General features: G+C 41.5%; 1 protein-coding gene across 1 annotated transcript in view; it reads right to left on the reverse strand.

The window, feature by feature from the left end:
* Positions 1 to 27305, reverse strand: part of LOC138753503 (hemicentin-1-like) — a 349996-nt gene that overhangs the window by 201286 nt on the left and 121405 nt on the right. Inside the window, exons 24-32 of the mRNA XM_069916635.1 lie at positions 26931 to 27203; positions 26336 to 26428; positions 19529 to 19720; positions 15992 to 16122; positions 14079 to 14226; positions 13669 to 13795; positions 12622 to 12776; positions 3484 to 3762; positions 432 to 713 (exon numbers count right to left, since the gene is read on the reverse strand). Of these exons, the coding sequence (XP_069772736.1) occupies positions 432 to 713; positions 3484 to 3762; positions 12622 to 12776; positions 13669 to 13795; positions 14079 to 14226; positions 15992 to 16122; positions 19529 to 19720; positions 26336 to 26428; positions 26931 to 27203 (1680 nt within the window). The remainder of the gene's footprint in view (positions 1 to 431; positions 714 to 3483; positions 3763 to 12621; positions 12777 to 13668; positions 13796 to 14078; positions 14227 to 15991; positions 16123 to 19528; positions 19721 to 26335; positions 26429 to 26930; positions 27204 to 27305) is intronic.

Genomic DNA, 27305 nt, shown 5'->3' on the forward strand with positions numbered 1-27305 from the left:
TTATGACTGGCATGTAGCTGAAGGGACAAAGTGTACCCAGCTCCTTGGCCCAGTAAGTCGAAGAAAACTCCCAGATGCCAAGGTGGCTTCCAATAACAGTGCAAGGGATCAGATGTGCCTGCATTCTGCCTCCTGCACATCCTTCACTTCCGTTTGCCACATCCAAACACAGATGCTTGGAACACTTTGACGCACAAGCTACTACTAGTTGCTGGTTCTCCATGGAATCACCAGCATTAAAATCCAGCTCATTCACTTCTGTTTTATGGACCCTCAATCACTTACACTGACGCACATCCACCGCCAGACCCACAGCAGAGACTTCTGATAAATCTCCTTGTAGCCAGTGAAATGGTAGAATGCTAAGCCAAAGCATGTCTGGTCTTTTGATGGTATCTTTTCTTTTTTTTTTTGAAAATAATTTTTCCTACCTAAGATGTTCACGGTATGACGAAGTTGATGTTCTCCAGCGACGTTGCGAGCTACACATAAATAGGTACCAGCGTCACTTGCTCCAGCATTCTTAACCTTAAGGGTCCTCCCTCCATCCATGAATTGTATTTTGTCATTGTCCATCAGTGGGGCATCATCCTTGAGCCAAAAGAGCTCAGGAGGAGGGTAACCCCTTGAGGAACACTTCAGGGTGAAGGAATGGCCAGCGACTGCTTTTGTTTTCAAAGGATTGCCCAAGCTGTCATCAATGGTGGGCGGAACTAAGGAGAAGGAAAGGGGAAAAAATAATGAATAACCATGGTTGATGTTCCAAGATCATGGACAGAAAGCAGGAAGACAGACATGAGACAGGTGAAATTCACCTAATCTATGCACTTTGCTTGGAAATGAGAATTTATACATTCATATGGAAGCCATTCACAAGGGTGTTTCCAGTTACTCCTGGTGAATTTTTCCTCTCTAATTAAGGGAACTAATATTAGTATTTCTCCTACATCGTCCTGAAGGCTACCTGATTCAGGGTTAGAATCAATGAATGGATGAAGAAACCATTGAGCTCATTACTTGGAACTCTATCAGAACAACTCACTAATTCCACCCTTGCTCCCATCTTCTTCAAATATTTAACCAATTCATGCTTGAAGGCCAGAATGAAATCTCCATCTGCGTGCCGAACATTCCATGCTGCATAGAAAGTTCTCCCTCGTGTCTCTCTGAGGACAGAATATAGAATAACGAATGGAACTAACACTGAGCAATGTGTTTATCCAGTAGCCATCAGGAAACCCCTGCCTTCCTTTTCCTTGGGTACCTTTTAAATGGTGTTGTGAGTTCAGCAACAAAAATGACAACTATCACTGAGAAGAGGAACGACCATTTAAGCCAAGCAATAAAATTGAGACTTAAGTGGGTTTTAAAACTGCTTTGAACACACTATTTTTGGTCAAAGAATTGTTGCTCCAAATGATCAAAAAGTGGTAACTACCTAAGGAGACAGAACTTATTGTTATCCTTGAAAGGATATTTCCTCATAAATGTACTGAATTGTCATTCAGTCATATCTAGCTTCTCTTTCATTTCCTGATTCTGTGTAACTCTACAAGGTCATATCTTGGTAAAGCTGTGTAGTCTCGCTATCTGAATGATCCATACTGCTAATAAATGACTTATCTTGCCAGTTCCAGTTGTGTTACTGGTTATATAACAACCAATATCCAGTTTTAAGGGTGTCAAAGGTTATGGGAAGAAGCCAGGGGAATGGGGTTGAAAAGAAAAATATCTCAGTCATTGGCGGAGCAGACATGATGGGCTGAATGGCCTAATTCCACCTTTTTTGGCCTTATTTTGTTATCATACATGTGACACATTATTTCTGTAATTTATGTATGGGTGTCATTTTCAAGTAGTAAAGACAGTCAAGTGCCTTTGATTTAATGGTGCATTCCAGAGACATATTCAAGACCATTATTACATAAAGAGCAATCACTTTCTTTTACTATCAGATCCCATTTGATAAGATTATGACATTTCAAAGTGAAATGCTGTTTGATGAATGTGCATGTTTACTCAAATAAGAACAAACAACAAAGGAGAAGATCAATGAGAGATAAACTCCAGGTTAACTTCAGAAAGATCAACATACATAAACATCTTAGATTCGATCTTCACAATAGGCTAAAGACAAGAGAGCAAATTACTGTTGGCACTACAAATATTTTACAATAAAACAGAAAAATGCTCTAAATTCTCAACAAGTTGGACAGTATCTGTGCATAGAGAAAAGTCAATGTTACAAAGAAGGGCGGCTATTATTTGTGAGGTGTTTGATGAGATTCGGTACGCCACCGAAGATTCTCGTAGACTTCTATAGGGGTACCATGGAGAGGATTCTAGCTGGTTGCATCACTGCCTGGTTTAGAGGCACCAACTCTTAGGACAAGAATAAGCTCCAGAGGGTTTTTAACTTGGCCTGTGACATCACAGGCACCAGACTTCACTCAATCAAGGACATCGACATGAGGCGTTGTCTTAAGAAAGCTCCTTCTATCCTCAAAGACCCCCACCACCCAGGCCATGCCCTCTTCACTCTGCTACCATCGGTAAAAAGGTAACAGGAGCCTAAAGACAAGCACTCAATGGCAGAAGGACAGCTTCTTCCCCGCTACCATCAGATTCCTGAATAGTCAATGAACCAAAGGCACTGCCTTAGTTTTTGTGCCCTATTATTTTTATTTTTTTATAGCAATGTCTTAAAATGGTTATAATCTGTATGTTTGCACCATGATGCTGCCATAAAACACCGAATTTCATGGCTTGTTCATGACAATAAATTGATTCTTTCCTCAGACCATTCAATGAAAGGTCATTGAACTGAAAGATGAACTTTTCTTTTCTCCATATTCTCCATTATTTTCCTTTTCACTTTTAAAATAGAAATTGTGATAAATCAAGTTACCCAAACTCCTTGCATACACATGTGTACCAAGTGAGTCTATACATGGAGTATGTTGTGCTATTCTGCATTACAGGGATGTGAACACTGTGGTTAGAATGCAGAAGAATTCCCCAGGACATTGCCTGAATTAAGGAGAATTAGCTATAAGGAGAGATTGGTCAAACTTGGATAGTTTTCTCTGGAGATTCATTGGCTGAGGGAAGATCTGATAGAAGTTTATATGATTATGAGAGGCGTAGGTAATTTAGATAGTCAGAATCTTTTTACCACATTTAAAAAAAATCTTAGAAGGCAGAACTTTAGGATGAAAAAAGGGATAGTTTTAAGGGATTGTGTGAGGCAGGATTTTCCTCACACAGAAGGGGAGCCGGTGGAAGCAGATACAATAGTGACATTTAAGAGGTCTTTAGACAGGCATGTGAACAAGTAGGGATGGAGGGATAGGGATCATGTGCAAGTAGATGGGATTAGATTGAGCCGAAGGCTCGCTTCCTGTGCTGCATTGATGTATGTTCTATAAAATGCGAATTATATCTCTAGGCACTGTCAGTGGAAGACTTGAGAGCAAGACTTACCATAAACATGCACTTTGTATAGTTTCTTCACAGTTCCTGCAATGTTTTTGGCATGGCATGCATACCATCCTGCATCAGACGCCTGGACCCTATCAATCTGCAGGAGTCGGCCTCTCTTCACATATGTCATTTTGGAACTGGACACAATGGGACGATTATCCTTCAGCCATGTTATCCCAGGAACTGGAACGCCATGAAAATCACACTCCAGAGTGACGTGGGTGTTCAACAGTACATTCACCTCCTTGGTTACATTGGCTCCAAGGATTGTGGGAGGAACTGAGAGAAAAGAATAAAATTCCATTTACATTGCACCTCAGGATACTGTCATCATCTTTCTAATGCCCAGTTGTACAGGAAATCTTCAATCTGAGGTCAGAAGATATTGGTTTTCAGCAAACCATTCAAACACATTGTTGCACCATCTTTGCAATCAATTCCAAAATTCGCGGCTTTGAAATTTGTAGATTATGCGGACTTATCTCCATCAAGAATTGAAGCAGATTCTCACAGTCTATTTCTCAATTATTATGCACCAAGCTCATCAATGGGCATCTTTACACAGAAACTTCAGAATTATTCTGAAAAAAAAATAGCATACTTACCTCCGGTGTGTCCTGATGTACTTATTGACACAGGGGCACTTTTACACAGCCTTCCTGTGTTGTGGAGTTTGCCAGAGGGGGAACATCGTATTCATTAGGCCTTTTCCTTACGGAGTGGCTGCGGTCAATTTACACTGCAGCTGCTCTGTAAAAATGTCTAGGAATACAAGTGGAAAAATTACGGGATGGAATTTGCATTAAAAATTCCATCCCGTCATTTTTACACTGCCACCAGAGCAAAAATTTTCTGCTGTTCAGTGGCTGTGTAAAAGTGCCTGATGAGTCTATATCCTTGAAATGATGAAACAAGAAGAATTCTCCACAACAAAATGTATAATTTTAGACACAGGCATTGAATGGAATTTGCAAAAGAATCAAAGAATTCATTTTTGAAGGGATCTAACTGCTCTGATCACACCAACGGCTGATAATATGATGTGGAATGTGAGCGACCTTTTCTTGGCGGAGGGCCTTTAGGGGTCCTCTATCGTAAGAAAGCAGTTACGGCAGAAACAAAACCTGGTATTCTGATTAAAAACTGAAATGCAGATCAGGCTTCAGAGAATGAAACAGTTAACCTTTCAGATCAGTACATTTCATCAGAACTGACCTGAAACATTAACCTCCTGCTAATGGAAGGTGTCATTATCCCAAGTTCTGGCTAAGTGCTACCCTTCTGCACTGCAGCTGCTCAGCACAATGCCAGGTGTTTGTTGCACTTGACCGATGTTGAGATTGACCAATTGCAGCAGTTCCCTCAGGGAGTGCTGGGTAATCTCCTAGCACTCGAGGCAAGTGCTAGGTATCAGACCTGTAGACCATTCACACTTTGGATCTCCTTTAATACTGGCCTGGTACACATTTATATGCTAGGTATCAGACCTGTAGACATTTCACACTTTGGATCTCCTTTAATACTGGCCTGGTACACATTTCTTCTCTTCTTTGGCTTGGCTTCGCGGACGAAGATTTATGGAGGGGGTAAAAAGTCCACGTCAGCTGCAGGCTCGTTTGTGGCTGACAAGTCCGATGCGGGACAGGCAGACACGATTGCAGCGGTTGCAAGGGAAAATTGGTTGGTTGGGGTTGGGTGTTGGGTTTTTCCTCCTTTGCCTTTTGTCAGTGAGATGGGCTCTGCGGTCTTCTTCAAAGGAGGCTGCTGCCCGCCAAACTGTGAGGCGCCAAGATGCACGGTTTGAGGCGTTATCAGCCCACTGGCGGTGGTCAATGTGGCAGGCACCAAGAGATTTCTTTAGGCAGTCCTTGTACCTTTTCTTTGGTGCACCTCTGTCACGGTGGCCAGTGGAGAGCTCGCCATATAATACGATCTTGGGAAGGCGATGGTCCTCCATTCTGGAGACGTGACCCATCCAGCGCAGCTGGATCTTCAGCAGCGTGGACTCGATGCTGTCGACCTCTGCCATCTCGAGTACCTCGACGTTAGGGGTGTGAGCGCTCCAATGGATGTTGAGGATGGAGCGGAGACAACGCTGGTGGAAGCGTTCTAGGAGCCGTAGGTGGTGCCGGTAGAGGACCCATGATTCGGAGCCGAACAGGAGTGTGGGTATGACAACGGCTCTGTATACGCTTATCTTTGTGAGGTTTTTCAGTTGGTTGTTTTTCCAGACTCTTTTGTGTAGTCTTCCAAAGGCGCTATTTGCCTTGGCGAGTCTGTTGTCTATCTCATTGTCGATCCTTGCATCTGATGAAATGGTGCAGCCGAGATAGGTAAACTGGTTGACCGTTTTGAGTTTTGTGTGCCCGATGGAGATGTGGGGGGGCTGGTAGTCATGGTGGGGAGCTGGCTGATGGAGGACCTCAGTTTTCTTCAGGCTGACTTCCAGGCCAAACATTTTATATGCTAGGTATCAGACCTGTAGACCATTCACACTTTGGATCTCCTTTAATACTGGCCTGGTACACATTTATATGCTAGGTATCAGACCTGTTGACCATTCACACTTTGGATCTCCTTTAATACTGGCCTGGTACACATTTATATGCTAGGTATCAGACCTGTAGACCATTCACACTTTGGATCTGCTTTAATACTGGCCTGGTACACATTTATATGCTAGGTATCAGACCTGTAGACCATTCACACTTTGGATCTCCTTTAATACTGGCCTGGTACACATTTATATGCTAGGTATCAGACCTGTAGACCATTCACACTTTGGATCTCCTTTAATACTGGCCTGGTACACATTTATATGCTAGGTATCAGACCTGTAGACCATTCACACTTTGGATCTCCTTTAATACTGGCCTGGTACACATTTATACACTAACACGGCATGGATTTTTCCCAGATTGCCACAAAAGAAAAGCTGTCGCTGCGCACGGACATCTGTAAGTTGAAACTTTTGGATGCTGATCCAGAGTAAACAGTCAGGGTGATGCAGTCCAAGAATAGAAAGGCCAATTACAGCACCTCAACTTCAACAACGTGAATCTGCATGAGGATGAAGCCAGATAGTTATATAGTAAGTATGGACACAGGCACTTCAGCCCAACTCATCCATGTCAGCCATGGTGCCTTCCTAAGCTAGCCCCATTAGCCTGCATTTGGTACAAGCTAAGGAAAGCAGCTTGATTGGAATGTTCAACTGCAGAAAACTCCAGTATCAGCTCAGCGATGGAAAGGGTAGGTCACTGAGATGTTTCCTCTCAGTCACAAAAAGGATGAATGGTGGAACTTTCAACTTCAGTTTGCATGTCCCATCCACATTGCTCTTCTACCATCTTCTCCTGTTGGAAATGCAACTTCTGTCTTCAGTTTCCCTAATTACCAAGCAAAAGAAAACATCAATGGTGCTCCTCCCTTCCCACCACCCACCCCCCCATCTCTAGAGTGAGAGACTGAGAAACTGGCCCGACTATCTCTTAATGAAGGATCCTGGAGACTTTGGACTGGATTACACTTCCAGACACTCAGTGAACACAGCTGTCATGCTAACTGGGAAAGGGGCAAAATTCCAAAAATAAAGTGTTTCCAGAAATAAGACCAAAGAACAAAGGTTGAAAGCTAACTCTCTATCCAGCAGTGTGGCTGAAAACTCCTACACAACAATAGCAACAATGCTCAGATGTAAGCATGTCATAATCCAAATACAGCCCACACAAAGCTGCTCCTGCCTCATGACTCCATCAACTGAAACGGCAGGCTGTCTCCTCCAGTAATTTCCCATGGACATGAAATCACAACGTCATGCTTAACACTAACTCAATCCTAACTCCACAATGCCCAACAAGGTAGGAAACAGCAAGTTCTGGACGTGCCTGAGGTAGAGTGAGAATCAGTTTCACGCTCTTCCACCATCTTTGCTCCTTTGCATTCACAAGAAGAAAAGCCCGTGTTTTTCCACAAGTTGTGGTTTGGACATACAGGAAAAGTGTTACAGCCAGGTTTCTGTGAAGCAATGTTCATTGGGGATAGTGTCTCATAGAAGACTCATCATTGTCTTTCTTGGGACATCTAGTGAAGGGGATTTTGTCCAGCCTCACTAGCAACCAAGAACCACTTCTTTACACTTGTCTTTTCTGTCAGTTCTCTCCTTCTTATTGTCTCTTTCTCCTTCTGTCTCTCCCTCCCCTTCCACACATTATTTTCCTACACTGCTTGCTATCAAACTGCCTCTTCCACCTTTCTACTGTGACAGAGTATATAGTTATTTTTTTGGGAAATAAATTGGGAAAGGTTTGTTAGAGTAAGTCACACACAAACACTTTAAAATGGATCTTATTTAAAATACTGGAGCTCTGCCCCATGCTAGACATGGTGGGGCCAACAACCTTTGCAAGAGGTTTGGAGAGTGCAAGGGACTTCACTAATGGATTGTTGTTTACGAAAAGGCAACAGATGAAAGATCTTGTCAGAGCCACCTTCTGTCTGGAGGAGAACTTCTTGTTCTAAGAGGGTCATGTTGTTTTGGTAAGCAGAGAGAGTCAAAAAGGATTTTTCTCTGTGTAAGAGAGAGAGAGAGAGAGACACACACACATAGAGATCAGTTCTACAGTGTTACAACCAGTAACAGCAGCTGGGACTAGAACAGGACAAGCTGGCAAGCTTGTGGAAAGTCCCATTTGGGTTTGTAAGTGCTTTGTTCAGCTTGGTCAAAGCCCTTGTGGTTCATGGAAGAGGAGGGGACTGGCTGTCTAATGTTTCACTTGGAATAAGAGAAACAAAAAGGAACCTGTGGTGACCTGAAAGAAAGAGGTTATCATCTGGAGAACCCTGAAGGGGGAAAGTTTCATCAACAAGATACTGGAGTGGATGATTAAAAAAGGAATCAGTTGTGGATGTTCTGGAACAACAAATCTTTCTCTAAACCGACAAGAACTTTCCTGAGTGATAACCATTTACCTTTCAAGCACCAAAGCCTGGTGAACTTTACACATGTTAAATTCTGTGCACAGTATAAGAATTGCCTGCAACCAGTGAACTTGGAGGAATGAGAACTGAGATTGGACTGTGAACCAAAGAATTTTTCTGAACTTATATCCACATTACATACACGTGCGCTTAGAATTAGAAGGGGATTAAGTTAGGTTAGTAATGTCAATCATGATCAGTTAAAGTGTGATTCTGTTTCCATGTTTAAAAATAATTAAGAGCAACTTTTGTTTAAGTAACCATTTATCTTGGTGAATATCTATTGCTGCTGGGTCTATGGGTCCTCTGAGCTCGTAACACTACACTGTAATTTCCTTTTCTGGCAGTCCTCATTATCTTCTCTCTATCTCAGTCCTTCTACCATCTATCCTTCATATCTGGTATGTCTAGCACAATATCTGACTTTCATCTTCCTCCTTTTGGCACCTACTGTCTATCTTTCCTTTCTCTCCTTACAGACCTCCCATTTTTTCTCACTCACCCTCTCTCTATTTCTCTTCCTTGTTCATTCTCAAGAGGGTACTCACAATTGTGCCTGTCACATCCGTGATAATTATCTTTTTTATTCTAAAGTATGGAGCCCCTATTTGGACTACGTGGGTTTAAAATTTTGAATTCCCTGAAGCTCGTGGTTGTGGTGTTGCTTTGATCCATGGTGGTTTATTGTATTTTTGATATTAAATCTCCATTTTCTTTCTCTTTCTTTCTTTGGGGTTTGGGGGTAGGATGTGGGTGGGTATGGGAGTTGGGGGTGGGGGGATTATACTTTTAAAATTTTAAATAAAGTATTAAAAAAAAATTGTGCCTGTCACATCATTGCACATCAAAGCCCATCAAAGGCACACAATTCAGGCTTTAAACTAGAATGCAAGCAGTGTTGCTCAGTTCAGTGTGACTCTAAAGTGAAATCATCGATGGAAAAAAATATTGATTCAAACTCTAAAGTCTGCAGATGCTGTGATTGTCGTAAAGCACAGAAATGCTGGAGGAAGTCAGCTGGTAAAGATATATAACTGAAGTTTTGGGCCTGAGCCCTTCTTCAAGTTAAGAGTAAAAAGCAGGCATTTACCTGAATAAAAGGCTGGGGAGGGAAGAAAGGGCAAGGGAAGGAGGGCAGACTAACAGATAAAAGATGTTGATTGGACACATGAAAAGGTGAGAATATACTGGGGGAGGGGGGTTTTTTGGGGCTCTATGAAATCAGAGCTAAGGGAAAGGAGACAGAGGGAAAAGGGAAGAGAGAGAGAGACAGGCAGACAGAAACAAAGCTAGAGAAAAGGAGACATAGGGAAAGATGTAGTGGTGGGCTAACAGAAACTGGAGGTTGATGTCAATGCCATCCAGTTGGAGGGTGCCCAAATGGAATATGAGGTGCTGTTCCTCCAATTTTCAGATGGTCTCAGTCTGGCAGCGCATCAGATTCAGAATTTATAGTCATGAACGTGCCACGAAATTTGTTGTTTTGCGGCAGCTTTACAGGTGCAGATATTACTAGAAATTACATTTTTAAAAATTAATAAATTACTCAAAAAAGTGAGGTAGTGCCTGTGGTACGAGACCACGGATGGACATGTCGACAAGGGAATGGAGTGGGGAATTGAAGTGGATGACCACTGGGAGATCCCCACTATTTAGACATACAAACAGACATCCAGGATGGTAAAAGGCCATTTCAGCCCATGAATCTGTGCCACCTAATTAACCTACACACCCAGTATGTTTCAAATGATGGGAGGAAACCAGAGCCTCTGGAGAAAACCTATGCGGACACGGGGAGAATGTACCAACTCCTTACAGACAGCAAGGGATTCAAACTCCGGTCCCAATCACTGGTGCTGCAACAGTGTTGCGCTACCACTACACTATCTATGTGCCCCTATTGCAGCAGACAGAACCGAGGTGCTCAACGAAGTGATCACCCAGTCTGCAGCCAGTCTCTCTGATGTAGAGACCACAATGGGAGCACGGGATGCAGTAGATGACCCCTGCAGGTTCACAATTGAAATGTTGTTTCATTTGGAAGGACTGTTTGGGGCCCTGAATGGTGGTGAGGGAGGAGGTATGGGTGCAAGTGAAGCATCTCCTGCAGTCAGAGGAGAAGGTGCCAAGGGAGCAATTGGTGGGAAGGGAGGAGTGGACAAGGAAGTCATGGAGGGAGCAGTCACTGTGGAAGGCAGAGAAGGGAGGAGCAGGGAAGATGTGTCTGGTGGTGAGATCACATTGTAGATGGAGGAAATGGCAGAGGAGGCTGATGGTGTGGTTGTGAAGACAAAAGGAATCCTATCCTTGTTGCGCCTAAGGATGGAGGGGGAGATCAGGGTGGATGTGTAGTTATTGGAGGATGTGAGGGTGAGGGCCGAGTTGTTAATGGTAGAGGGGAAACCATGTGGTTTGAAGAAGGAGAACAGCTCTGATGGAAGACCTCCTCCTGGGAGAAGATGTGACGGAGATGGAGAAATTGAGAAAAAGTAATGGAATCCTTACAGGGGACAGGGTGGAAGCAGTGTAGTCGAGGTAGCTATGAGAGCTCATTGGCTTGTAGAAGATGTCTATTGTGAGTTTGTTTCCTGAGATGGTAAGAGAGAGATTGAGAAAAGGGACAGTGTTGCTAGAGGTTGACCAAATGAATTTGAGGTCGGGGTGGAAATTGGAAGCAAAGTGGATTAAAGTCAATGATGTAGCTGAGGAGCCTTGTCTATGTAGGATTAGAGCACAGATTGCTCCATGAACCTACAAAAAAGCATGCATAGCTGGGGCCCATGGGGTACCCATGGCTACCCTTTTGACTTGGAGAAAGTGGAATGAGTCAAAGGAGAAGTTATTGAGGGTGAGAACAAGTTGAATTAGAGAAGGAACAAAATATTGCTTGAATACTTCAGCATTATGTGGTTCTTGGCCAATAGATATTCTGAACACAAACAGCCCAAGAGAAAGCTGGTTATAAAGGCAGTACCTGGGAACAAACAAGTTCTGTCTTTATGGACATCTGCTATTTGATTTTGCTTGTGTCATAAATCACACAAAAATTACTCAATATGGTGATCCACAGCACATTAATTAATGGCATTAAAAGCACATGAAGAACACAAACACACTAAAATGATGAGAGAGAGAGAGAGAGAGGAACAAATATATGTGAATACATCAGACTTTTGAGTTTAATAATATCATTGCAGCATGACCATAGGTCCCATTCCATTTTTGTGTGACTATCACTTTAAATGCTAGTATAAGCTGTGACCATTCACAACTGTGGAGAGACTGAGGTGGCAACAATCAGGTTTGCACTGTGCCCATAGTTGATACTTTGAAGAGAGGAGAGGAATTGCGTTGGTTTTCCAGGGACATGGGTGGAGAGAGTCATGTGATGAACATTTAAAGGAACAGCTCACTTTGTGATCTCTCATGAAGACTGAATTGGAGAGACTCTGTGTGGTACTGGAAAATATGGTTGATTCTCCCTGTCCGGGGAATAATTATTGAACCCCACTGTGACCAAAAGAAAGGTCATTTTGAAGGGGAATTATTGAACCACACTGTGACCAAAAAAAAGGTCACCTTGATTGACCTGTATCTGGGTAAAGGAAGCAGGAAAATTACTGCATTTGGATTGTGACCATTTCAATAGTCATTTCAAACTGACCCATGCTGTTTGGAAGTACTGTGGAAGTCACACATTTTGTTTCCCCTCACCAAGGAAAAGGGGAGTTGTGACAATTGTTCGTGAGAAAGGACATTTATCTGGAAGCAACTCGACAAGGATCCGTGAGTTCAGCAGTCTAGTCACTCAATCTCTCCCACCTCCATCGTGATTACTTCAGAACATCAGTTTAAAAGTCAATGTTTCAACACGGGATTTCTAAGACTGAGTTTGGAATGACTTTCCAGAATGCAATGGTTTGGGTATTCCACACACACAAACACATATAAGCATAGATGTGCATAGCTGGGAATTAAGTTACTTAGATTGTTATAGTATTAGTAGTTAGAAATAAAAATATAGTGTTTGAAAAATAGCACTGACTTGGTGAATTTCTATTGCTGCTGGTCTGCGACGTAACAGTACGGATGTCCATTAGTCAGGTGCTTCTTCTAGGGGAAAGGCCTGTATCAATCGATCAGAAAGTTATCACATACCGTGCACGTCAACTTTAAAGTGCTTGTTCTGCTGCCCAGCTGAGTTGTGGGCAGTGCACTGATAGAGGCCCTGATCTGTGAGGCGAGTTGTCCAAATCTGCAGCACCTGTCCTTCCTCTGTAAACTCCACTTGATCAGCGCTCAGAGACAGGGCTCTAATAACCAAAGGTATAGTTAAACCACACTTGAACAGAACTTATTCTTTCTCTGCAATTAAGCTAATTTAAAACCTAAAAATGTCTATAAAAACTGTTCAACTCTCCATAATCTACTTAAGGTGTGTCTGTCTCCATAACTCATACCGTACATGCAGTCTATTCCTATAATGCATGATGTGCTATTGTCCAGAAATTGAGTGTACTGGAAAACATAACTTGCACAACAGTCTTTATATTTTTCAAAGGAAATGTTCTTTCTTTAAAACATTTTTTTCTGAATGTGAACATGAGTTACACTAGTGGTTCTCAACCTTATTCTTTCCACTCACATACCACTTGAAGTAATCCCTATGTCATTGGTGCTGTGTGATTAGTAAGGGATTGCTTAAGGTGGTATGTGAGTGGGAAGGAAAGGTTGAGAATCACTTCTCTAGACCCAATTGTTACTGAAATATTTTGCTTGATAAAAATTGTCATTGCCCCATTTCCTTTGGAGTTATGAAACCGTGCACATAATGAGTCAATTAGGTACGATTAAAACAGTGGTTTTCAAACTTTTTCTTTCCACCTACATACCACCTTAAGCAATCCCTTACTAATCACAGAGCACCTATAGCATAGGGAATACTTAAAGTGGGATGTAAGTGGAAAGAAAAATGATGAGAACCACTGAGTTGCACTCAGTATTCTGATCAAGAGCATGGTCCATCTCTCTGGGCTCACACAAGATGAAGGGCCATAGATGTGAGCAGAATTACATTCTACATGGTGCAGGTTTTATTGCTGAAGACAACTGGAATCCATTGATTTGCATCTCAGAGCAAGGCAGGAAAAGTGGGTAAATGTATTGGAGCAGGATGAGGAAAACCAGACTTCACAGAATACTTACTCATCATCCTTACTCCACCGAATGGATGGGAAAGGAGTTCCACTGGTATAGCACTTGAGCTCCAACTTGGAATTCACCAAAACAGCCACCTCCTGAGTGGTTCCAGATCTGATGATCGTGGGAGGCACTAAACAAAGAGCAGGAGACTGAAACTGTCAGCTGGCAAATCGGCGTGTCAAAACCTTCCCTGCAAACTGGGAAAGCCCCATGATGTTGCTCGGGTGGGAGAGAGGCGGATAAAAGGTGATACCAGCAGTGGCCTTGTAAAAGTCGTGAGGTTATGGGGGAGGGGGGAACTGAGTTCAACCAACAAAATCCCCAGTGATGAAGAGTCCAGAACATTTTTAATTCATGTTACTGAGAAAAAAGGAAAAGTGAAGGAGAGACCAACTGCTGGTGTTAATGCTTACCTTGCACCTGCAGATTGAAACTTTTAACAGCAGTGCCAGCATCGTTAATGGCCTTGCATGTGTACATTCCAGCATCCTCTTTGCGGGTTTTCTGAAGTCGCAACAGATGGCCGTCATTCAGAAGACGGACTCTTCTGGTCCCTGCAATCTTCAGAAGAAAAAAAACTAGGGCAGAGACAGCCATTTCACTACCATGCTGAGGTCAGAAATTGCAGTTTATATTCAATCCCAAAGCTCTTTGGTTTCAATGTGAACGCAGTTGAAAAGCTCCATCATCTCCACCCTAACCCAGTTGTTAATGTGTCATCTGCACCTCAATAGACCTTGAGGTTAACACTACGCTGGCATCAAATAATGTAAAATTTGAAAAAGATTAACATTAGCTTAATGGCAAGTTGGTATCACCATAAAAACTAGTTTCTTAGGACTGGTTCCAAGTTGCATTCAAAAGAAGTTAAGGAGCAGAGGATTACAGCGCCAGTGACTCAGGTTCAAATCTGCCACTCTCTCTCGGGAATTGTATGTTCTCCCCGTGATCATGACCCTCCTCAGGGTGCTCCGGTTTCCACTCACATTCCAAAGACGTACGGGGTTAGAAGGTTAATGGGACACATGGGTGTAGAGGGGAAGCATGGGATCGTGGACTGGAAGGGTCTGTTACCATGCTGTATCGCTAAAGTAAATTTAACTAGGCTTAGTAAGTAAAATTGAATGTGTGTTTTCAAAGCACTTCTTATTACTGTGAAGATTTTTGTATTTGTTCGGTTTCCTGAACTTTACTTGAAACAAAGAAACTGTAAAACAAATCACTACGTCAATAATGGATTCTAAAACTTGAATTATTTTTGTTCATTTATAAACTGAATTTTTCCATGAACCTTTCACTAAAGTCCTAAAGTGGGAGCAGGTGATGCACACATTGATGTGACGTCATTCGTGTATTGTCATGTATATAGAAATTACCCAACTAAAGCTTAACATATTTAATCTCTCTTCAAATACTTTTTGAATGAATTTATTCCTCAACTAACATTATTTGCCCAAAACACTTTCAAATAATCCCACAAGTAAAGGATATTATTTTGTCAATAAATGAACATCATGGAAACAGTGCCCAGGCCCCACAGAAGCCTCTTCCAGCCCCTCCCCCACTTCAGATAAGCACACCTGCTAAATCCATTCCTCCTTCTCTCTTCCTTCTCCCCCTCACCTGCCCTCTCTACCTGCCCAACACCTTCCTTCCTCCAACTCCCCACCTCCTTCCTTTCATTCCGTGATCAACTGTCCTTCTATCAGAGTGTAATTTCCTCATCCTTCTGGCTTTTATTTAATATTTTATTTGTTTAACTTCTATCTTATATTTATGTAACTATGCTCCATAGGCCTGGAGAAACATTATCTCGTCTTTATCGTGTGAGCAAGGTATGAATGTAAAATAAAGGTGACTTGACTTCCTCCTACCACTTTATAGCTTCTAATCCCATTCCTACCTCTTCCTACCTGCATTCATCTATCACCTGCCCATCCCCCTGCATGTTTTTACCTTCCTTGGATGCTGCCTGACCCGCTGAGTTCCTCCAGCATATTGCGTGTTGCTGGAGATCCATCCATTCCCTTCCCCTATGTCTTTGCCTTCCCCTTAAATATATCCAGGTTATTTGTCACTCAATGCCTCTTGGAGTCTCCCTCAACACGTTTAGTATTGTCAAGACATTCAATAAGTAACTGCAAGGAGGAATGTCCAAATTGAACACCCTGAGTGTCCTTCATGTTATATAATGACTCGATCCAAGAATTAAACCTCCACCCGAGTTCCAGTGTGAACTTGGACAGAGTAAGCACTTTCAGATCTTGCATTTGTCCTCCCTTCAATTTTCGTAAATAGAGCCTTATATTAGGAAAATTGCACCCACTGGTTTCTCATTCTTGCTCCAACTGATGGTGGGTGCCGGGGTGCCTGTGGCCTCACACTCCAAAGTCAGTGGCTGATTCATCAATGCAGTGATGTTCTGTATCTGGTTGTTATTCCGAATCTCTGGAAGAACTGGAACAAAACAAAGGATAAAAGGAGAGAGATTAATCACACCTTCTTGGATAGGACCTCCCATCAGTCACAAGGTCTATCTGGAAGGATAAGGGCAGCAGACTGGAAGTGGCCACACCTTCATATTTCCCTCAGTCGCATACTATTCTGCCCTGAAAATATGTCACCAGTTCTTCAACTTACTTCCACAAAAATTCTCCCTCTAACATCCCTGTGGGAGCATTTTCATCCCGCACATGTTAGTTGTTCAATTAAACGGTTCAATCAATCAGTAGCAAATAGAGGGCAGAAAATATTGGCCATTCCCATGAATGAATAATAATTAAATATTTGAAAACACCCAGGAGACTGCAGATAGTGGAATCTGGAGTAAAAAAAATCTATTGGACAAACTCAATGGGTCGAACAGTATCCGTGAGTGAAAAAAAAGAGCAGTTGACATTTCAGGTTGGAACTCTTCATCAGACTGGTTTCGATGAAGGGCTGCCACCCAAAATGTCAACAATTCTCTTTCTCCCACTGATACACTTGAGTTCTTCCAGCAGAATATGTTTTGAATATTAAAACACTATTCAAGCCAATAATGAACTCCAACATCTGATCTTTTAGAACATCTTCCAATAATTTACCTACTATTGACATCAGGCTCACTGGTTGATAATTTCCAGGGTTACTTTTGGAGCATTTTTTAAACAACAGAACAACGTGAGCTACCCTTCAATTCTCCAACAACACACCCGTGGCTGAGAACATTTTAAATATTTCTGCCAGAGATCCTGTAATTTCTACATTAGCCTCCCTCAAGGTCCAAAGGAATATCTTGTCAGGCCCTGGGGATTTATCCACCCTGTTTGCTTTAAGACGTCAAGCACTCCCTCCTCTTTAATCTGAAAAGGTTCCATGATCACACTGCTTGTTTTCCCAACTTCCCATGACATTTTCCTGAGTGAATACTGATGAAAAAACACATAAAATCTCCCCCGTCTTTTTTGGCTCCATATAAAGCCAAACACTCTGATCTTCAAGGGGACCAACTTTGTCCCTAAACTATCCTTTTGCTCTTAATGTACCTGTAGAAACTCTTAGGATTTTTCTTCACATTGTTTGCCAAAGCAACCTCATGACTTTTTTTTCAGCCTTCCTGAGTTCTTGCATTTTTTATACTCCTCAAGTATCTCATTTACCTGTTATACACCTCTTTCTTCTTCCAAACCAGATCTCCAAAATCCCTCAAAAACCAAAGTTCCCTATGCCTGTGAACCTTGCCTTTAATACAAACTCTGTACTCTCAAAATTTCACCTTTAAAAGTCCTCCACTTACCTTGCACATCCTTACTCGAAAACAACTTATCCCAATCCTTGCCTTCTAGATCTTTTTTCATTTCCTAAAAATTAGCCTTTCTCCAATTTAGGATCTCAACCCATGGCCCAGACCTATCCTTCTCCATAATTAACTTGAAACTAATGGCATTCTGATAATTGGACCCAAATTGTTCCCCCACACATACTTCTGTCACATTCTGCAAGAGGAGCATTCCCCTGCCTTGGGAGCCATTCCCACTGTTTATGACAAGATTTAAAAAACTATATTTTAAACCTGCCCTTACTTGGACTACCTGCTGAATCCTTCTTGTTCTTCGAATAGGGTGGCCCTTTTTTAATTCAACTCCTGCACCACCACCTCATCGAAGCCCCTTTAGCCAAAGCTTTTCCACTTTGTCTCAGTCTATTCCAACGATGACCGCTCATCAGGAAGTGCGTGCACAAATGTGAGATCACACACCGACGGATTCGAGGACTGTTTCTTTCCCACCGTTATCAGACTTCTGAATGAACCGCAAGATAGGAAGATCACGTTGCTTTTCCTCCATACCAACGGATCTCTCTTTTTGTAATTTGGTTCTGTGTCTTACTTGTACTATGTATGAGATGCCTACTGGGATGTCATAAAACAACTTCTTTCACTGTCTTTTTTTATCCATGTGATAATATGCTTGAATTTGAACAGCTGGTGGAAACCACACAAATCTCAGGTGTTGCCAGTGTAATACAGTCCATGTAGCTGTATGACAAGAAAATAAAAAAAATACATAGAAAGAGTGGGGCTTGCAGTCTTCTCTTGGCTTTCAATACACTCATAGTTTACTCTCTGCTTCTATTCTATCCCCACACTCTTAATTATCTTAGTGTTCAAAAATGCATTGATGTCAGCACTGGAATCATTCAAAGGCTGATAATTCACAAGAATCCATAGCCAGAGAAGAAATCTCTCATCACCAGCTCAAATGCTCCCTCCACCCTTACCCTGTGATGAGGTCCTGCTGTTCTAGACTCTCCAGATCTCTCAACATCAACCTCATAAATCTGTCTCAGAATTTAACATGTTCACAAGAAGATCAAATTGTGTTCTTCTGAATGTCAGTGAATAGAGACAAAATAACAGAACAAAACTGATGGTGTTGAAAAATACTGGCAGCTCCTAAGAAATAGTTCATATTCTGTTCACACTGAGGAATTGTTGCTTCCCAACCTATCTGACGGAAAAAAACTTTTCATATGAAAGGTCTCCCTCACATAATCCCAGCACATTTTCCTCCAATGGGATCTGATAACATTTGGCAAGAGAGAATGTACTTCAGAGCTGGCTGAGGATTGATATTCAGGAAGATGGACAAGCTGCCTTCCCCCTGACCTTGAGCTGAAGCACTTCAGACATGAACAGTTCAGACTGGAAACTTTGACAAAAGGAGATTTAGAGGCGAATGTGCCAACTGTGATTAAGATTCATTTTGCTTGTGTAGCATCGTTCCTCTTCCTATAAACACATCTCAAAAATGTATTGTACAGAACATTTCATAGTTCTGAAGTTCAATCACACACTAAAAAGTTTGGCTACAACTATAAACTTGCATTAGATATGGACAGAAGAGTTTGGCTTGTAACTTTGACTTTTCGCATATCTACATGAGATGCTAACTCTACAAACAGTCCGACCAAAGATCGTTTAGGTAATGGTAATTTTCTCGCTGACTTCAACAATCTCCCCCACATTCTCTAGGCCAAGGATTCTAAGGGCTGCTATGTAATTAAGCCCCAGCTGAGCTGAATGATCCAAGACAGCAAACTACTCTGGAGTTCCTGAACTTATTAGTTTCCATGTGACAATGAGTGATTTTACACTCCTTACCACCAGAGTAACATGTAGGATTCTAACACCTTCCAAATGTAACTACTGATTCCTCAACATAATGTGAGTCATTTGTCACCTTAAATGTACCATGAGCTTCACTGGTCTAACATTTGAATATTAGCTCATCCCTCTGTTTGTTAAAATGATCTTTCAACATATCAAGCATAATGTTGGCTGAAATAAGGTGTTGTTTAACATTACTGTTTAAAGATTTACCTCGGACTTGCAATCGATATTTTCTTTTGGAAGAGCCGGCCTCATTTGTTGCAATGCACACATAATCTCCACTGTTATAGGGCAAAACAGAATCAATCAGAAGGGAGCCATCCTCCAGCATTGAGACCCTTGGTTCATTGTGCAGCAACTCCAATCCATTCTGAAGCCAATGTATGACTGGTGGAGGAGTTCCTGGGGATATTTAAACCAGAACAGTACAATAGTATCACAGGATACATAAATAAAAGATTCAAATGGCAAATGGAAAATGGAATTGCATCACTGCAGTACACATCCTACTTTTAATGGATTCATTTTTGTCTGCTTTTAGGATATTAAATTAGGGATCACTCTAAATTTCTTGGATAGAGTTAGAAAATTATATCAACTGACCAAATAGGCAATTATTTATGCATGCTAATTTGTAATATCAATACCTTGAGCAAAACGTAATCGATAAACATGCTGGAGAAACTGAGCAGGTCATGAAAATGTAATAGCGGCCATGAAAGAATGGGCACAATTTATAGCAGGTGTGGGAAATTTCGATCATGAGTATGTCTCTTTGTACTGAATGCCATGGTATTCCTATAAACAGGACATTCTGGCTGGGGCACTGCACCTTATCAATGTTAATTGCCCAGACCCGTCACTGACAGAGGAGATTAACATACCTAGTGCCTCTGATTTGGGAAGTGATGTTGAGACTGTTCAAGGCATTGGTGAGGCCAAATTTAGAATACTGTGTGTAGTTCTGGTCACTGAATTATAGGAAGAATATCAACAAGGTAGAGAGAGTGCAGAGAAGATTTATGAAAATGTTACCTGGGTTTCAGCATCTCGATTACAAAGAAAGATTGAGCAGATTAGGTCTTTATTCCTTGGAGCATAGAAGGTTGAGGGGGGATTTGATAGAGGTATTTAAGATTATGAGGGGGATAGATATAGTTGATGTGCATAGGTTTTTTCCCTTGATGGTAGGATAATGAAACAAGAGGTCATGAGTTAAGAGTTAAGGGGAAAAAGTTTAGAAGTTACATGAGGGGGAACTTCTTCACTCAGAGGGTGGTGGCTGTGTGGAATGAGCTTCTGGGAGAAATAGTGGCAGCAGGGTCCATTTTGTCATTTAAGGAAAAATTGGATAGGTATATGAATGGGAGGGGAATGGAGGGTTATGGGCAGGGTGCAGGTAGGTGGAACTAGAGGAGAGTACTTGGTTTGGTGCAGACTAGAAGGGTCGAGATGGCCTGTTTCCATGCTGTAATTGTTATATGGTTACTAGAATTAAAATCCTGCTTAACTCTTCTGCACTTCACTGAATGCCTTTTAGAGATCTGAATACACTGCAACAACTGGACCACTCTGCAAATCACATCCACACAAAATCTCAAGTAAATTTGGTGTAAAACATGATATCACCAACGAATGGTTCTCTTTTTGGAAGTTATAGGTGCCATTGTTCACAAAAAATCACTGGTTCATTTATTGTGACCAAAGCGGTTAGAGAGAGTAACATTATCACAGACTAACAGAGATCACACATCAGGATAAAGAGCCAGGAGAGATTTAATCTGCAGAATAGAGTGAAACATGAAAGTCTGCAGACACTGTGACTGAAGTAAAAACACAATACTGGGGAAACTCAGCAGGTCAGACAGAGTGCTGTACATTATACGGCAAAAATAAAGATACAAAACCAACATTTTTGGGTTGAGCCCTTCATCGAGGTATGAATAAAATGTGCCTGAACAAAATGATGGGGGAGGGAGCAGGGGGAGGAGCACAGTCCCACAGGTAGGAGGTAATGGATGGATAAGGGAGGGAGAGAACATCAGCAAGCAGGGGGATGGGGGACAGCTCTGTGAATGCTAATCAAACAGACATGCTTTGAAGTAGTCAGGAGCTGAAATTACTCTCTATGAAGATTTCTGGAATCAGTGAACCGGTGCGGACTCGAAAGGCCAACATGGCCTGTTTCCGCTCCGTAAATGGTTATATGGTTATATGGATTTGAGGTTTAGACCATTTATTCTCTGTGTAGTTGATTGATAAACACTTCCCTTCTGCTGTGTAGTCAGAATTAAGAAAACATCCTTTCCTTGGTCATGATCATTCTACATGATCTTCATATTTAGTAATATTTTGAAAAGCTTGTTTAGTAAGTACAAATTTCCCTTCAAATACTATGAAATTAAGAAGCTTGAAGATATAAATAAGGAAAAAACAACCTGCCAGTGATTTAGCACACTGTTTGCACAATTTCCAACAATATAAACAATTCTAAATGGTTGCTTATATTGTAATTGCACAATTGGCTCAGGGAATGAGAATTATGATTTGTCCTCAAACACATTACCGAGTCGACTTCAAGTTCAAGGTGTTTATCATCATCTGACTGAACATATACAACCAGATAAAACAGCATTTCTCTGAACCGCAATGCAGACACAAATGCTCACAATACACATTGCATAATAATCATATATATTAAGATATAATTTAAAATAAAAATTTTGGGGACAATTTACTCGGTTATAGGATACAGTTTGTAACTCTGGCAGCAAACTCTGACACAATTTTGGTGATCTTCCATGTTTGATACATCACTAGTTCAAGTATTTTGATTCCCATATTTAACAAAGACACTGAATATAAGTTATACATGTATTTAGCCTGTTAACCTGAAATAGCCACAAACCCAACTATTTTAACAGAATGTCAAAACTGTTTTTTTTCAAAAATACTTATTGAGCATAAAACAACATTGTACACACGCCCAGACCCCTCACCACTGACCATCTTGGCAGCTTTCCTGACAGTATCATCAGTATATTAACGATTATGCTGGTACAGCCGTCTCACAGTTGGTCTTTTACTGTATAAGCTCTCGTAATTTGGAGGAAAACAATGCATAAAGGGTTGGCATTTGTTGTAAAGTTTTCTGGTGGACCCTCTGAATGCTTATTTGATTTTCTCCAGTTTAATAAAGAAACTGATATCCTTAATAGAAGGACCCCTAGAATGCAGCAAGATTAGACACTTGGCTAATAGGGATATTAATGCCATTGCATCTTTTGGCAAGGAATTTTGGAAGTAGTCGGAGATTCCAAATATTGCAGACAAAAGGCAGGGTTGCAAACGGACTTGCAATATTTTGGATGATGTGCTGAAGACTATGCTAAAACTGGTTTTAAATAAATGAATTAGTGTGGCACAACAACAGGGATGGGAAGATTACCAGCACGGTGAAGGCAAGACTTTGGTCTGCCTGAAACCTGCCAGCTTTACAGGGCCAAGAGCTGCTCTTGACTGAATGGTGCAGACACACTAAGACTACATGCCAAGGGACAAACTGAAGCTTCATTCAGCAGGCACATTGAATGACCCCTGCCAGTGGAAACTGAGGGGCTGAGAGCAATGCAAAAAATCTTCAGGGCTCATCATTCATGGAATCCACATGAAAGAAAAAAATAACTATACCTCCATAATGCAAATCTTGGAAGCAAAGGGAATGTTCTCTCTTAATTGGCAAGACACAAATGTCTTGCATTATTCATTGACAAATTATGTGAACTAAGTGTATGTTTTGTCAGACAATCAGAAAATCAATGAATTGCATTTTTGTAGCTCCCTGTGTAAAAGGTGTCAATTGAGGTGAATATTGAACTAAATCTAACACTGAGCCACTCTAGGAAATGTATCAAAAGTTTGCTCAGCATCTTGTAATGAATCTGTGCCATGCTGTCATTTCTTCATTTACTGGCACTTCACATATTAAAGAAGGGAATGGAGCAAGATAATGGGGAGAAAAGTCCAGATCTCTGAGCCTTGGCACCCGAAGGCTCCTTGGTCTGAAAAATTCAGGATGTGCAAGACTGCAGAAGTGGAAAAGCACAGAACCATGTGTATTTGTGCAGTGATAGTCCTCACCACCCATTTCAAGCAGGATGGGAGATGGGTGTGGTCATAATCTCCAATTTGGCCAAACCCAACATTATTTAAAAATGCCAATCCTGGCTCCAGAAGGACAATCAGAACAGAGATATAAATGTATACAGAAAAAGAGATTAAACTTTTGCACTGTAAGAAACATGGCACAAAATTAAAGTGGGAGAAATGCCACTTCAGTCACCACCGCACAAATATCAGCCACCACTTAGACTTAGTGTCACACATTACTTTCCACTGATGCAAATGTTGGGATGTGTGTTTAGTCTGAGGCTGACACTCTTGGAGATATTTAATGCCAATGAGTGAAGTCACATCTCTTCATGATGGTGAGTAATGAGGAGAAAGGATGGGTAGAAGCACAAGGAGAAAGCAAGTTTGGTTGTGTTACCTCACTGTAACCAGGAATATTGGTCAATGAGAGTTTATTGTCAGATACATAAATACAATGTAAAGATACACTGAAATTCTTACTTGCTGCAGCCAGTACATCAACTACAATGATGAAAAATTTAAGACAGAAAAATATATAAAAATGATTATAAATATCTAAGGATAGATACATAAATATTTATAGGCAGTTAGTGCAAGAAAAGAAAATGATGTTTCAGTTGTGGAAAGATATTTTGGTGTTCCTGGAGTAGTTATGGTTAAGGTGGTATGGGGAGGTTCAAGAGCCTGATAGCTGTTGGATAAACACTGTTCCTGAACCTGGAAGGGCTGGACTTCAGGCTTATGTATCTTCTGCCTGAAGGGAGCAGCAGGAAGAGATAAATAGCCCCTAAAGTCTTTTCTGCCAGAAGCCTGCTGCATAACATTATCCAATATTATTTAGCATTATAGAATCTAAAGTTAAAAAGTGATGGCAATGATTTGAGCAGGTTTGTTGTGTAAGTGCAGAATCTGACAAAACATTGAAACCTTTGCATCTATTCCAGCTCTTTGAAGACCTTTCCAACTTGTCCCATTTTTTTTGCTCTGTTCTCATTGTCAGGCTTATGTTTACTTATCCATAAAGTTTCAATTCTATTTGGAAATTACTGTTAAACTTGCTTACAGACCCTTTCATGTTGTACTATATTATATCTCCTTTTCTGACATTGGTTTGGGCCAATGAATTTGGCTCATGGTATGGTTTTTCTTGGCCAAACAGTCTCTTTCTCTGCTATAAATCTCATGTCCCTGATTTAACAATCCTCCTGGTAATTGGATCAATTTCTCCTTGTTTATTCTACTAAGCTTATCATGATTTTGATCTCTTTCATATCTCTGCTCCAAGCAGAACGATCCTCAGTTATGTCTCACCAAGTGCTACTAATGTTTGTTTATGACCACAGACTATCAGTGTGGTTTCTCATATCCGCTGGCGCTGCACAAATTACAGCACAGCCATAGACTGTGTTAATAACCCCGATTAAAGATCACTAACTTTAAATGGCTAACCTGTAAATTGGCTGCTCAATGAACTGGTTAAAGAAGCCATTTTTGCGGTTAACATTGGGACATTATTAATTGGTTCTCTGCATCCTTTCACACTCACCGCCAGGTATCTGCGGGGAGAGGGGCACCTATTCTCCACTGGTGACGTTTGAGCGATGCATCAAGTGATGGCGGATCTCCCAGAATTCTGTGTGGCAGAGAAACCCCTCCATGAGTGCCCTTTCTCTGCCACACAGAATTCTAAGAGGGCCGGTCTGCCATTGCTCACTCTCTTTTTCTCCCTGCGACTTTCCCCACAGTCTTTATAAATTGTGCGCCTATGTGCTTTATTGCCGCTACCACTTCCCCATGGCCCTTTATAAATTTATAAAAGTTTATATAGGTCGGCACAACAACAGAGGCTGACGGGGTCATAATGTGCTATACATAAAGCTTAATTATGTTATAGTTAGGCATGATTAATTTTTTAAAAATACAAGATCATAATACATTGATCAGGATTTAGTAAATTAAATGCAAAATTTATACCTTCTTTTTAATCTTTTGTTTCCTTCACGTTCCTGCGCTCATTAACATGTCACCTTTGTCCCAGTCTATGTCCCTTTTACACAAGGCTAATTGGCACGCAAGTGTCAGATGACCCCAGGGATGATACACCCTACTGAGGTAGTCCATCCCCGAGGAGATTTGATGCCTGCATGCCAATTCTCGAGCATTCACACTGGTGCTTTAACTAGTATATTGACTGTTAATTACTAGGATAAGGTGCCAGTGTGAGTTAACGTTGAAGGAGATGGCGGGATCCACAAACACTCGATGGCTCTGATGGGACACTCTTACCTCTCTTCCTTGTCTCAATAGTGGCACTGGACTACTAGCACCTCCTCATGTGCCCTTACAGGGCAAACAAAGGAAAAGAATTGCTTATCAACACAACAATAAATGGAATTTTGGTCTTGAGATAAAGTCAGCAAGATACCCATCTCTGCAAGCACACCCTGTCCCATTTTAACCAGGAAAGTGAAATTAGGAGGATTATCAGTCAGCGCCTCAAACCCATTGTGCCAGAGGTTGTTGGCTGTCAAGCGAGGCTTTCAACAGGACTCAAGCCATCTTCAAAATTGCTTCCTTCTGATCATTCTGGATCAGAGGTGATCCTTGGTCCTCAAAGAAATCAAGCTGCCCAGTTTCCCTACCCTCTCAACACACTTATCAAGAGACTGTTGCCAAGCTTTGTTGGCAATGGCCCAATGGGCTCATACCCTCAACTTCCACTGGATTGGCAACGGGTTGTTCTGTTGGAGCCTGTCCCCAGTTAATCAACATGACCTCACTGCTTCTGCCAAATCTGAGTGCTCAACACAGCTCCCTCAGCTGATTAAAACCACAAGTATGAACTCTAGCAGAGCAAAGACCTACCTCGAGCAGGGCAAGGAAGAATAACCCTCTCCTTGGCCAATCGTTCCTGGTTGGCATCGAAAGGGGCAACATCTTCAGGAAAATATGGAGGCTCTGATGGAATAAGTACATTGAACTGATTATTGCAACTTCTTGAACTTTTGCATTTAGTTGAACAATCTTCATCAAGTTTATTTGGGTCAACTGTGAGGTGCTGTACTTTGAGAGGCCAAATGTGAGGGGAATGTCTACTGGTTTAATGGCAGGGCTCTGAAAGGTGTTGATGTTAAGAGGGACAGGAGAATTTGGGGGGGTCTCTTAGCATATCTTTGTTGGTTGGTTAACTGGACACTGTAAATTGCCCCAACGGTGTAGGGAAGTGTTAGAATCTGGGATGGTTGATGAGAAAATATGGAGAATAAAGATGAATTAGTTTAAATGGGTGGTAAATGCAGGATATTGCAATTGAACAGGACAAAGTGGATTGACTAGAAAATATTATCTAGTCATTGTCCCTTACACAAAGGGTACAATTATAGAAAACCAGGCAGCTAACTACATTTAACGTCCAAAACGTCCAGTGATTGCATTTATACTGGTCGAAACAGACACCTACCCAACACCATTAGTGTCATTTCATTCATATCCTGTCCAACAGTATTGGTTGCCACACAATGGTATACTCCAGTATCAGAGAGCTCCACATCTTCAATACTGATTGACCCATCAGGTCCATCCAAGAAATCCCTAGAACCCTGTAGCAGGGCTTCATCACCCCGGTACCACCTGATCTTCGGAGTTGGATCGCCATGTGCCAGGCATGGAAGGTCCACAAACTGGCCAACAATCGCTTTCAGAAGATGATGTGAGGGATGGATCTTGGGAGGAACTACAAAAAAGGAAAATGAATGAAAACATATGACATGAGAGAATACAGTTTAGCCTTCGGCATCTACCCATTTAATTATCTCATGAAATAAATTTCTTTGCA

The sequence above is a fragment of the Narcine bancroftii genome, chromosome 1 (assembly GCF_036971445.1).
Source record: "Narcine bancroftii isolate sNarBan1 chromosome 1, sNarBan1.hap1, whole genome shotgun sequence".
NCBI lineage: Eukaryota > Metazoa > Chordata > Chondrichthyes > Torpediniformes > Narcinidae > Narcine > Narcine bancroftii.